The sequence below is a fragment of the Sminthopsis crassicaudata genome, chromosome 6, assembly GCF_048593235.1.
Source record: "Sminthopsis crassicaudata isolate SCR6 chromosome 6, ASM4859323v1, whole genome shotgun sequence".
Taxonomy (NCBI): Eukaryota; Metazoa; Chordata; class Mammalia; order Dasyuromorphia; family Dasyuridae; genus Sminthopsis; species Sminthopsis crassicaudata.
In genome coordinates, this window is record NC_133622.1 from 2701640 (window position 1) to 2715700 (window position 14061).

General features: G+C 44.0%; 1 protein-coding gene across 2 annotated transcripts in view; it reads left to right on the forward strand.

Moving 5' to 3' along the window:
* The first annotated feature begins 219 nt into the window (after positions 1–219).
* The window catches only part of STX18 (syntaxin 18), a 69158-nt gene continuing 55316 nt past the window's right edge, over positions 220–14061 (forward strand). Inside the window, exons 1-2 of one of the 2 annotated variants that reach the window (XM_074273418.1) lie at positions 220–461; positions 999–1296. In XM_074273418.1, the coding sequence (XP_074129519.1) occupies positions 1120–1296 (177 nt within the window). In that variant the 5' untranslated portion in view covers positions 220–461; positions 999–1119. Of the gene's footprint in view, positions 462–893; positions 1297–14061 lie in introns of those variants that run through there. The other variant, XM_074273417.1, reaches the window with a different exon arrangement.

Below are 14061 nucleotides of genomic sequence, written 5' to 3' on the forward strand. Positions count from 1 at the left end.
CCCAGACACTCGCCTCTGTTCCCCCTGAGGTGAGGTCCCTCCCTGCGTACGCGGCTGAGGAGCCGGAGGGCTCCCGTCACTTCCCATGAATCCGGGCAAAAGGACAGAACTCGGACCTTAAGGGAAAGGGGAGAAGGGCGAAGATGAAGGGAACATTACCCCCCCCCCCCCAGTCCATTCCTTCCCCCGACAAGCGGGGCCAACGGCAGCGCGGACCTCGCCGGGGGCGGCGCCAGCCTCGGGGGCAGCGCCGTCATTGCTCTTCGGTGAGGGCCTCCCTACAGGGCAGCGGCCCGTCCCCCGCACAGCGGGGATTCTCGGGTCGTGGGTCTCAGGAGAACTCCCCGACGTCAGGCCCGGCCTGCCACGGGGGCACCACGAGGTAGCGGCTGCCAGGACCCGGGGCAGGGCTGGGAGCGACCGCAGGGACGCCGGGCGCTCACGCCTGACCCCGTGAGAACGTAAGGCTCCTGAGGGCGGGAGCCCTTCCTGCTTCTCCCTCCCAAGAGCGGCCCCGCCCGCCCGGGGATGGGGACAACTCCTTGGGGCCGGTTCCATGACCTCGCTCTCCCTGTGGAGCCCGAGGTCCGCACCCAGCGGCCTTTACGCTCGGGTTCACGCATTCGCCCGGGCCTCAGTTTCCTCATCTGTAATTACTGGGGGGAGGGCTTCTTAACGCGGGTTCTAGCCTCAGGGAGGGAATCCCTCTCCCAGGCCCCGCGGGTTTCGGGGAGGGCGGTGGGAGCACACAGCACCCGGGCCGCATTTCCATTTCCCCGGCCCCTCCCCCCAGCCGTGGCGCTCCCTTCCGTGACTAAAGCTCTTCGAAGGCCGGAGCGGACCTTCTCAGGCGCCTCCAGTCCCTCCCCTCAGGGCGCTTCCACCGGCTCCCCGGCTCTGCCCCGGCCTCGGGAACGCGCGGGAATGCCGCGCTCGCTCCCGAGGGGAAGGGGAACAGAGCACTCTCCAGAAACGCGCACGTAGGCTCTCTCTTTTAGGCGGAACCTCGGTCGCTCGGCACCGGTTTCCGGGTGACAGCCGGCCGGAGGCACCGGGATCCCCTCGCGCTCCGTAGTGGGCGGGGCCGCTCGGACACGGTGGCGGCGAAGCCGGGGCGCCATGGCGGTGGACATCACGCTTCTGTTCCGGGCCAGCGTGAAGACGGTGAAGACCCGCAACAAGGCTCTAGGGGTGGCGGTGGGCGGCGGCGGCGGCGGCCCGGACGGGGCCCGCGATGAGTTGTTCCGCAGGAGCCCCCGCCCCAAAGGCGACTTCTCCAGCCGCGCCCGCGAAGTGGTGAGCCGGTTGTCAGGGCGACGGGGGGAGGGGCGGGACTCTTCTTCCCTGCCAGGGGAGCCCCCGGGACTCGGTCGTCGGGTCTGTGAAAAGGGCAGAGCCCTCCCGGCCTGCGAGCGGCCGCCCGGGAAACTGAGGCAGTGCGGGCGCCCTGACCCCTTCCCACTCCCGTCCCCCTGGGAACCAGGGAGTGTGCGCCCCCTGCCCAAGTGCGGCTCTCGGGCGTTCCGGGCTCCCGGGCTCCCTGCCAGGCCCGCCGGCCCCCTTTCCTCTGGATTCTGGGCCCTGCCGGACACACTACTCCATTTTAAGCTCCCGGAGGACCGGCGCGGCCCACTCGGGCCCCTCGCTGTGTGTCCTGCTTCCTAGAGCCCCCCCACCGGGGCGGTTAAAACACACCTTCCTGGTGAAGAAGCGGAGAGGCGGGCCTCGCGAGGGTGGGGGAAATGAAGTGCGTTCATTTCCGGGGCCCTCCCCCTTTTATAATGTAACTAACACTACTCAGAGCACGTGGAGCACCCAAACAACTGCTACGTAGCCTGCCACCTGGTCTCGCTCTTCCAGCGGCTATCCCTCTGCGGCAACCGCCGCGCGGGTGGTCACGCCCCCTGACTTCCCCGGAAGGCCCAGAGCCCTGGGGGGGCTGGGGAGCCGAAGCAGACCCTGTCCGCAGGTTCCCCTGGGCCGAAGGGTCTTACACCTCTCCCCGCGTCCCCCACTGGCTTTCTCCGGGCGGCTCCGGGAGGGCGGGGAAGCCTGCGCCCGGCCCCTGGCGGCCCCGCCCTCCGCATCTCTGCTCAGTGAATTTGGTGCGGTTGGCTCTGAGTGCGAGTTCTGGCCCGGACACTGATCTGTAAAATGGGCGCGCTGTGGGGATCACTGAGCTCCGATTTGCCGGCCCTGTGACTATACGTGCGCTAACACATAGCTGTATTTGCTAGCCTGTCCCCTTCCTAGTCCGTCACTCAGGCCCGCCCCACCTGGAGGCTGGCTGTGGACGCGGTCCCCACCCCGGCTACAAGCATTTTCTTTACAGCAGAACATTTCACTTTAGACCATTCCAGGCTTTCCTTCGCGTCCTTGAATGTTGCTCTCCCCTTGGGATTCCGAATCTGACGCCGCCGGATCCGCGCCCTTCACGTCCCGCCCTCGCCTCTGAAGTCATTTCTTCTACCTCAGTTGGGACGACTCAACAGACTAGTTAGGTAAAAGTTAGGCCACGATGCCGGCTTTGCCCAGCCACGCCCACCAAATAGTACTCAGCTCTTTGGGTTTGTACCCGTATGTTCCTGTGTCTCTGCGCATTTTACACAAATAAGCTCAAATCTAAACGAGCGAATTCAAACTTTTAATCTGCTGTTTCCATCTGGGGGTAAACGTGCCCCGTTATAATCCAAGTTACAATACTTGGGTGTTGGCGCCCTCCCACCCTGTTTACCCAACCCTTCCTCACCCCTTTCACTTCTGCCCGCTGCCTCGCCCCCCTGGCCCTCGCCCCCCCCCCTCTCTCCAGTCCCTCCTCCTCTTCCCTCCCCCCCCCCTTCCCCGTGCCCTTTGATTTCTTTTGGAATTTAGAAGACTTTTGTACCCCTGCAGTAGTTTTCTGCCCCCCTTGATCTCGTTCACCATTAAAGTGGGATTGCGGTACTCCCTTTCCTCCCCTGGTTTCCCTCCAGCTACCTTCTTCTGTGTCAGCTTTTCTCTTTCGTGCTTGGTTTTATGAGAGAATTGCTTCTTTCTAATCTCTCTCTACCCGCTTTGTTTTTTGGGTCCTCCCATCAAGCTCAGCTCCAGCTTTCTTTCAGACTACTCAGATAGTCCGAGTCCTAAGAGGACTGCTAATATTTTGATATACACAATTTTATAAGTAAACACTATAAAAATAACATAAACATAACAATATAGTCAAATGAATATGATAAAATAAACAATTTTGTAAGCAATATAAACAGTTTATAATGACTGCTTCTGTGATTAGTTCTGGGAACCATTCATTTATGATTTCTGTCATTTCTGTCTATATCTTGTGCCTCTGCTTCCTGAAGGAGTTACGGTTTTTATTGCATTTGTTCTATAAAATATGCATGTGCCGTTTCTGCCTTTTTGTGTTTACTTGCTGTATCTCTGTGCCTGAGCAGTCATTGTTTAAAGTTTTGTTTGATGCTGAGTATTCATTACCAGCCCCATTCAGAAGGTACCGTAAGTCCTTTAACTCTAATTTGTGCAGTAATTTGTTCATGCCCATCTTCTCCCTTTAGTTTATCTTTCTGTTAGATTTGTCCAACTCCGAGAAGGGATGCTAACATTTCTTGTCATGATGCTATTATCATCCGCATCTTTTTGCCATTCAGTTAATTTTTTTGTCTGTAAATTTGGATGATAGGGCATTGTCAGGACGGAAGTTTAATATTGTTATTGACTTTATTTGTTGTTCTCTTCAGCATCGTACAATTTCCTGGTATATCTTTGTTTATAATGTGAATTTTTGTTTTTCTTTTTTTCCTGATGGCAACTCTTTGGATTCCCCTATGTAAATTTTGTTCTAGACTCTCACTTTTATTCGGTGTGCTTTTGCTTTTTATATGTGTTTTTCATAAGCAACAGATTTTAGAGATTTTAAAGATTCAGTCTTTTGCTTTCTTTCATTTTATTGGATTGTTTAGTCCATTCATATTTCAAGTCATGAGTTAAATACACATTTTATTTCATTTGTGTTTCTAGGCTTTTTTTTTCTTTGTATGACAACTTATTGGGTTTTTCCGCCCTTACCTTTTCAAGACAGAATTTTGCTCCTTCTGATCATTTTTGTTTAATCTACTTTGTTTTTCCAGATTCTTTTCCTCCCTAACTCAACTTTTGAACCCCCTTACCCCTAGGGTTTGTCATCATCCCTTGTCTTAGTTTTGGAGTTTTCCTTATTAATTTTTCTTTGATCTTTTTATATAATTAAATAAATGTCCACTTATTTTTTGTTATTGTTGTTTTAAATTTTTTATGCGTTCCTCATCAAATTAAAATTTTTTTAAGTAATAGTTTTGAGTTCTCTTATCTAAAAATTTCTCATTTTACTGGACTTTAGTAATACTGCAGTAGCAGTTGCTACTGTCCTATGTCCCTACTCTTCCATCTCTACAAAATCTTTATGAGGCATCTATATATAAATCAAGAGCGTCCTCAGTATGAGGTTTTGTAGGAAACCACCAGACTTACTGAGTTGATATCAGCAGCAAACCCCCTCGCAGGGTCTAGATTCAGAGCTGGGGAAGACCTCAGAACCATTGAGTCCAACCCTTTTTTTTGTAATAGGACATTGAGGCCCAGAAAGGTACAGGGATGTGCCTGAAGTTGCATTCACAGAGGTGACAGCCAGCCCCAGGCCTTCCTCCACTAGAAACATTTTTACAATAAGAGATCTTAGTAGGTTTGCTTTTTTTTAAATAGGAAAAAGCAGAGAAAACTGCCACTTTTATAGGCTTTTTTCCCCCAACAGTCTTCTGTCCATCCATTGAAGTCATTCAGGATCTTTAAAAAGTTCACACAGGAGAGAAAGCCCTGTTAGTAGTCTTGCAGTGGTCGGGGTTTCTCAGATGAGGTCTAAGTAGGCTCACGGCTGTACTAGGATGATGGAGCTTCGCTGGGGCAATGGAGTTCCATGAGTGATGGAACTTCGCCGGGGTGAGGGAGCTTCGCTGGGGCAATGGAGTTCCATGAGTGATGGAACTTCGCCGGGGTGAGGGAGCTTCCCTGGGCAAGGGAGAGGGGCCAAGTTTCGAGTCCATGTTGAGGAAGGATCCTCCAGCTGGCCAGTCTTTTCCATTGCCCTGTTCACAGTGATTGATTTCTGCCGCACGGAGAGTAGGAGGAATGTGGACATGTCATCTGTGTCATTTGTGCCCTAAAGGCCCAGTATCGCTGGTATTTGGGGGCTTTGGGGGCAGGGGAGTATGGAAAAGGGAACGATGCACTTAAATGTGGGCTCAGGTGGGAAGTTCACCATTGGCCCTAGTGGCCAGAGGGAGCTGAGCAGGGAGCGCCGGCCCCAGGCCTTCTGGTGGGCCTCCTGCCTAGTGCACTGGCAGGGCAGTAGTACCTCCTGGTTACCTTTCTCCAGCATACCTGGGAGGCATCTGGTCACTCAGTGCCCTCTTCCTTCGGTTTTGTTTTTTAAGGCAAGGTGTCTGGGTGGGTGTAACTGGGGCCCGTGGGGAATCGGGCCCTACTGTGGCCTGTGGACAAGAACCTCACATTTAAAGCAGCAGGAGTTGTGTTAGTGTGTGTGTGTGTGTGTGTGTGTGTGTGTGTGTGTGTGTGTGTGTGTGTGTGTATGTTGGCTTATATCTGTGTGATCGTAGCACTGCAGACACAGAAGGGGCAGCACCCAGCCAGGCCATTTTGTAATTTGCTTTGTTTCGTGGGTTGCCCTGGCCAACCAACTTAATAATTAGTTTTTCCCTACCTTAAAAAATTTCTCCCCTAAAAAATGGAGAAGCTTTGTAATACAAAGCTAGACTAGCCATCTAAAAGCATGGACTGTTGCTGGGACCATACTTCATAAATTATCCTTTCAAATCTCCTTCTTTGGTATTATTCCTGAATTCTGCCTACTTGGGATGTATGTACACTGTACTTTCATATCTATCATATTTGTCTCCAGTGTTCTGGTGAGGAAAATGATGCTAGAGAGATAGACAATAATGACATTTTTTCTTATTATTAGAATTATAAGCATCATATTTAACAATTACAATAAAAAAAATTCCATATGTCATTGAAAAACCAATGCTCATTGAGCACATTTTCTTTTTTTTCTTAATTACAACTATGAATCTTTTTAAAATTTGACTGTTCATGTTTGAAACAATAAACATTGTTTACTAGTTGGTTATAAACACACATGTTGATGACTAAACTATATCACAGTCATTCATTTTATTGAAAAGCAACCTAAACAGTGTAAAAAAGCACTTCTACTAGCAAAAAAACTATTTATTCAAATATCTCAATCACAAAACAGAATCTTCAAGTCAGGTATGATAATATGGCTAAAACAATCTGAATGTCTTTAATGCTAGAAGCAGGCTCACACTACTAGATAGGGGAGGGTTCCTTGTTGAGGAATGGTGTTGGAAACACCAGCAGCAGTGGTCATTTACTATTGGAAACGTGCTCTTCACCAGTGCTGTATTCCATGTGCCTAAATGCAATGCAACTTCATGGATGCGCCGAGCAGCAAACCCTGGCATTTAGTAGCTTGTAATTGTGAGGAGAGGCAGACTGGGCATATGTGGTGCAGAGGGCTGGGCTGACCATAGCCTCAACCTCTCCAGCTGACTGACCACATCCAGCAGAAGCCGTGGCCAAAAGGCTGCAGGAAGAATCAGTGTTAACTGACCAGTTGCCAACTTATTGGGTAAGTTGAGCAAAAAATGAGGGGACAGCTTTTAGAGATTTGGACAGCACTAAATTAATATGATTATTTCCTTTATATGATTTGGGGGAGGGGGGCAGTGAGTCCCTCTAGAATAGTCAAAGGGCATTGAGTAAAAGAGAGGATTCCTGTAAGGCAAAAATAAAAATGGGAAAATAGCCTGGGCCACTTCGCAATTTTGGTTAGAAATAGGGTGGACTAGCAAATACTGACCAAATGTTTTTGCATTTCCTTCCACTTTCTGATTTCATTGTTGCTTATCCATGTCAGTGTATTTCTTTCTTGCCTTATCTACCATATTTGCTTATACGTTGTTATTTTGTTTGTTAGGTAAATTTTGAATACTGTGAACTCCATAGAGAGAATAACAGACAAGACTGTCAAGGACACCTTATTTATATTCAGCATAGTGTTAAATTCTGAAAGATCTTTAGGAGTATATATTCTCTGTTAGCTCTTCAAAAATGATAAAATGAAAATTTATGAGTTTTTAATTTCACAAAGGGAAGTACAAGCATAGGTAAAGTATGCAAAATAAAAATGAGGTGGTGTCATTTAGTCTGTCCAATTTTCTTCTTTATGATCTTTAGGTACGAAAATTTAGGAATAGGAAGGCCACTGAGAGCAGCCAGAAGACTTTTGACCATGTTTTCTGTCATGAAATGTTGACTTTGATGAGTTGCCTTTCCATATGAGCTGTTAAATAAGGTTCTTTAACTTTAACAACAGAGGATGAGATCTTGGCAGATCTTTAACAATCCCAGTTTGAAGAGCTTCAATTAGGGCATCTTGATCAACCATTTGACCTCTGCCAATGGCAGTGGGGTTTATTAGTCCTAGTTAGTTCCCTTTTTCCAATTAACTTGGGAGTCTGGGTCATCAGAGAAAGGACCAACACTTACAAAGTCAGATTGTGCAGCAGATTATCCGGTTTACACTAATGACCCCAATGGCCTGTTCCTCCTCCACCAGCCTGTAGCTCCTGTCGTGATTCAGAATCTTCATTTCCCTGAGCAGCCTCCTTGCCAGCGTTGCCCAAACTACAGAGGAGAACCGGCTGCCTCTTGTTCCACCCAGTTAATAAGAAAGTTCTTCATGTCCAATGATGTATCCCTTATTCCCTTCTAATATTCCGGCCCCAAAGGAAGATCCTCCCCCCTCTGCAGTGCCTTTAGTTACAGAGTCTGGAGGGCTGACCAGTTCCACACCAGAACTGGCAATCATGTTCAGGTCCCGAGGACCCAGCCCTGCTTCTGAGATCACAACAACCTGTAAAGTAGACAGGTTCTGTCGGAACAGTTTCCCTCCCCAGATACATTGATTTTATCTTTTGATTAAATGTTTTGTTTTCAAGAAATTCTTGACCGATAAGATTAAAATGTTAATTAAAATCTCCTATGTGGTCTTCATTCCCACTCTGTGGCCCTTCAGAACCACTTATCAAAACACAAGGTAACTTTTGATTTTGAATGACTTTTTGTTGAAATTGTCTTTGAGAATTCCAGAGTTCTAAAAAAATGTTATTTACTTGATGACTCTGCAAAGTTTCTATCCAAAGAGGAAAATAAAAATGAACCACGAGGAAGACACCATTTAGGGGAAGACACCATGAGGTGGGAAGACACCATGGCAGACTAACCTTAAAAGATTTAGAACCCCCAAAATTTAGCCCATAATCATTAAGGTGATAAGTTTAGAGCCAGTTGGAGCCCTCAGCCTCTTGTAATTCAGTCTTTTTATCTTACAGATGACATAACCAAGACCTGTGAAATAAAGTAAGATGACCTAGGTAACACAATACAGTTGTTCCCCCCCCCAAAAAAAAATCACCCTCTAGTAGTTTGTCATCTGAGTTTTATAGAACATAATTATACTTATTTACTTCTACTCCCACTTTTTCTAGCCTTTCCCACTGATTTCATTTTAACTAGCTCCACATAGTTTTTCACTTTATAACAGTAAGATAGTTCTGGGCTCCCTTCATTTCTACTTTTCTTCTCTCATTATTTTCTTTGAAGTTCTTAACCTTGTGTTCTTTTGCAAGGCTTTTATTATTTTATCTATCTTTATAAAGTATCTTTTTGGTAGTTTAATCCATAATTTAATAATAAAGTTAGGCTCTGCCATTTTGATTTTAATTTAGCCCTGAAGGAACAATGAATATTTTTCTAGTTGATTAGGTGTTAATTCCAGTTAGGATGTGTACTTAGCAGTTTTAAAAAATATATATATTTCCTATCTTTTCCTCCAGGCTTCCTTTTTTATATTAACATACATTAGTAATAAGCTTGAGGATTCAACTTAAGTCTAAGTTTATTCCACTGAATATAACTTGATTTGAAAATGGAGAAAACTATTACATATATAGATAAAAGAAATAAACAAAATTAACTCCCTACCACTTTTCTCTAAGTAATGATATTTTTGTTTCATTCACTATATTTCTAGAAGTCATAAAACATCATCCACTTTGCTTCAGGAGACATTTTATTCTTTTTCAGCTCTCCTCATCCTTGACTTTGTGTCTCTAGTTGTTGTAAAAGTTGTAAAAAAAAAAAAAAAAAAAAAAAGTTTAAAAAAATGTATAAAACACCTTCCTTTACTTGGAAAAACATCTGAATTTCTGTGGAAATTAATTAGAATTCACAATAAATAAATGTAGATCTTAAATCTTAAAAGTATTAAATTTAAGTTGAGTTGAAAAGAAGTCTTTTCCCCCCCACAAAATAAAAATAAATAAAAGGAATGAAAGTATGTGCTAACTGCCCCTAAATAACCTGGGTAAGGAAATCTTTCAGCATAATTGTAACTTAAAACTTATGGTACTTTTTTTTTTTAACTTTCATCTTCTCAAACTAAAACAATAAACTGCTTGAGATTGCCAACTCTTGCTTATTGACAACCTTATACTTGCTTCTTTGGCCTGGCCTGTTTCTTTCATAGGATGAAAGTGTCCGCAAAAGCTAACAATGGCGTTTTCATTTTACCATCATGTTCTGTCTTCCTTTATCGCTACGATATTGAAGTAACAAGAGCATTAAGAAAAGGGCGTTCTCATGCTATGTTCACTTTTTTGTTCTGTTTTTTTTTTTTCTCCTCTCCCATGGTTTTCTCCTTTGTTCTAATTTTTTGCTCCCAACATGATTCAGGAAGCATTGTGTATTAAAAATCAATAAAGAAAAGGAAAAAGAAAAAAAGAGTATTCTGTTTTGTTTTTTTAAATACTGGGCCATATGCCTTTGCCAGATACATTAGATAATTAGACTTAAGCAGAAATGTGTGTCATCAGATAAAACTGGGTTGAGGAACAAAAATAATAATTTTTCAATTACATTTAATAAATTCAACTGTCTGGGGCAAGAATCCCATCATCTTACCTGTAAAAGTATGTGTTGGGCTGGGTGATCACCAGCTTTGTGAACTAAAGGCCCCAACGATGTCATATAGCACACTTTTTGGAACTAGAACTATCCATATCTTTGTTGGGTCTTTCCATTTTATTTTGTTGTATTTGGGTTTCTATATCTTCAGAATTACATAGCCAGTGACTTCTGTCCGGTAGCTGATCCCCTCCAGCACCTTCTGCCAAAGGGGATCCTGGAGAGGTACTTGAAGATTGAGATAACTGGACCAAAAGAACAGATCTCTGCATCATGTTGGTTTGCTGAGCAAAACTTGTCACCTACACAAGTCCTAGTCAGGAGGTCTTGAGTTCAAATTCAGCCTCAGATACTTAACCCTAACTAGCTGTGTGACCCTGGGCAAGTCACTTAACCCCAGTTGCCTTGCAAAAACAAAACAAAAACAGAACTTGATATAGGGCATTTAGTAGTTTTGCAAATAAATTATAGTTGTTTTCCCCAGATATCAGAGCACACAAAAAACTTTGTCTCCCATACCAGGCCTCTGATCCCTGTAGTCTCTGTTTCTAGAGGAGAATAATAAACTGCCCCTGCCTGGACCCCAGTGTGTCTCCTTTCTGATTCTGGACTCGGGAGGAAGTTTAATGGCCCATGGAGTCTATGACAATACCGGGCACCTGGCGCTGATGTCAGCATCAAAGAGCAGATGCCATTGTCAGGGGGCCTCTGAGACCCGGCAGGCCCTGCCAGGCTCTCTTTGCTTCTCTTTATCTATATTGTTCGGTTTGACAGATTTTTTTCCCAGGCATCAGTCAGATCCATAATTGATCCCTTGGGATTAGGAAGAAGAAAGATCATGCCTCTGAGCTTTCTGATTCAGAGATGACCTGGGCTGGGTGTCCATGGCTCTGGGTTGGCAAAGCAAGGATTTAGCAGTTTGTGTGTGTGTGTGTGTGTGTGTGTGTGTGCGCACGCGGCGCGCGCGTGTGCTCTTTGGGAATGACCATCTAGGACCATTTAGTTAGGGCTGACTCCAGTTGCAAGAATTTTTACATTTTTAAACTGCTAGTCAGCTTAGGGAACGACCTAATGATAGAACTTTGGGTATTGGGCAAGTTGAAGTCCAGGCTTTGTTGTGTTTTCTGCGATCTTGGGCAAGTCAGTTTGCCTTTCAGACTTTCATTTCCTCTTTTGTAAAGAGAGAGTTTAGAGCTAAATTCTCTTTGGAGAGCAGTGATTTGGGTTGTTTGTTGTTTTCCAAGATGGAAAGGTGCTAAGTAGGGCAGCATGATGGGCTGCATTACTCCAGCTTTTTCTTACTCTGGTTCTGATTCTTACACTAGACTGGACTTAAAGACACTCATCAGGGTGATGACGTGGTATGGCCAGAAAATTACCAGATACCGTCATTGGCTTGTGGAGTGGTTGTGACTTTCCTGTGGAGGGAGCGTCCAAACTAGTGACTTTGTGGAGCCTTTCCTTATTGGAAGCGTCTTCTTGCAATCCGTTATAAATCCCACGTATATCCTCTAGTGGATGTGTTCCGGAAGCTGCCCTTTCAGGCCATCACAGCTCAACTTGCAGGAGTAAGATGCAGCCAGTGGTCAGAAGAAGCTTCAATAGTGTTTTGAAATCATGTGGAGAAGAAACCTTTGGTGGCATTGGTACAGGCAGTTGTTGAAAGTACCAATCCTTGGGATGGAAAAATAGTGGCCTACTTGGTGGACACATCACTACCAGATGCTGATATATGGATTCATGACTTTATGTCTGAATATCTTGTGGAGCTTTCAAAAATTAATTAGTCACTGTTGCTGAAAACTTGACAACTAATTCATATTCTTTAGCAATAATAATAATAAAACAACATGAAGCAGGCTTTAAACACCAAAAGTCCAACTATGCTGCATGGCTCTGAATATCTGCAAGGAATTGAAAAAATATGATGCTTATGGTCTATGAAATATATTTAATAGAAGTTTTGTTTAGCCAAGTTGACTTTTCAAAGGACTTACACTTTGTTTATTACTATAGTTTTAGAGTGTTGGGATGGAAAAATAAAGTGTTGTTTATCAACATCAAAATCAATCAATCAATCGATCAATCCCACGTGTGCCAGAACCGTGCTGTAGTTTGGATACTCCAGAGTCCACAGCACTGTATAGGGCAAGGAATAGAGTGGATGCTCAATAAATACTTGTTCAGTGATAAACAAGAATAGACATTCACAGCTGGTGGGATGGAAATGCTAGGACTGAGGTCTGGCTCCTCAAAGGGGTTCTGGGGGAACTTGTGCTTTGAAGGATGAGGGAACTAAATTTAGAAAATTATTTGGCCCATCACTTTATGATTATGCAGGTCCAGCCAGCCCCACTGTATATACCCGATTCCTCCCCTAGAGACAACTCATTTAGGCGCTGCAGTCCTACGTGGGTTTTCTTACTTTACACCAAATAGTGTATAAAAGAGAGTGATATATGATAAAGCTGAAAAACTGTAGGTTGGAGTCAGATTATAAAAGCCAGATTATGGAATTTCAAATAGAGACAGCAGAATTTGATCCTAGAGGTAACTAGGGAATCTTTGGAGTTCTTATTTGTTTGTTTTATTTTTAAGCAGGAGGGTGATACTAGCAAATCTGTGCTTTAGAAAAATTACTTTGCAGCAATTAGGTTCCACCTCATACCTATTAGAATAGCTAATATGCATAAAAGGAAAACGACAAATGATGGAGGTGATGAAGGAAAATTGAGACACTCATGCACTGTTGGTGAAGTTGTGAACCGATCCAGCCCTTTTGGAGAGCAATTTGGAACTATGCCCAGAAGGCGTAAAACTTTGTATACCCTTTGATCCAGAAATATCACTGCTAGGTTTGTGTCTCAAAAAGATCCAAAAAAAGGGGGAAAGGACCTATTTGTACCAAAATATTTACAACAGCTTTTTTTCTGGTGGCAAAGAATTGGGAATTGAGAAGATGCTCAGCAACTGGGGAATGCCCGAACAAGTTGTGGTATGAGAATGGCATGAGATACTATTGTGCTGTCAGAAATGACTAGCAGGCAGATTTCAGAAAAATCTGAAAAGACTTAAATGAACTGATACAAAGTAAAGTGAACAGAACCAGGAGAACACAGCAGCAGCAATGTTTTCTGTTAAAGAACTGTGAATGACTCAGCTGTTTTCAGGACTTCAGTGATCCAAGACAATTCCAAAGGACTTGTGATAAAAAAATATATATATATATTATCCAATCCAGAAAAAGAACTGCTCAGATTGAAGCAGAAAGTTTTTCACTCTTTTTTTCATGTTTTTTTTTTTTTTTTTTTTGGTCTGTCTTTCACAACATGACTAACATGGAAATCTATTTCACATGATTGCACATGTATATCAAATGGCTTATCTTATAAATAGGAGAGGGAAAGGAGGGAGGAAGAGAATTTGGAACCCCAAATTTAAAAATAAATAATGTTTAAAATTAATTTTACATGTAATTAGGGAAAAAAACTTATTTTCAAGAGAGGAAGAAAGAAGTATTGCAGACCAATTAGAAAACTACTATGGTGTGGTGGGCAATAGTAATAAATGATGGTATTGATCATGTCAATAGAGAGAAATAGAGATATACTTGGAGAAGGGGTAGAAGGTGAGAACTGATCATAGACCTGATCACATAGACTTGAGAGAATGTTGCTTCCAGCTGACGCAGTTTTTTCTAAAACTGTGAGAAGATGAATAATGATGGTCTTTCGACCATTTGGGGTTTATCCATCTTTTATTGCTGATTTAAAAGAGTGTCAGAAGAAAAGTGAGTATTTTACACTTCAAATTCATTTTCTGTTATGATGGAAACAATTTCTTTGAGAATTCACCTAAAACTTAGGGGTAACTGATTTTTGACTGTAAGGATAGACTGGAATGGAACCCATTATCAAACTCTATATTAAACTGCCTTGTCTTTTTTTTTTTTTTTTT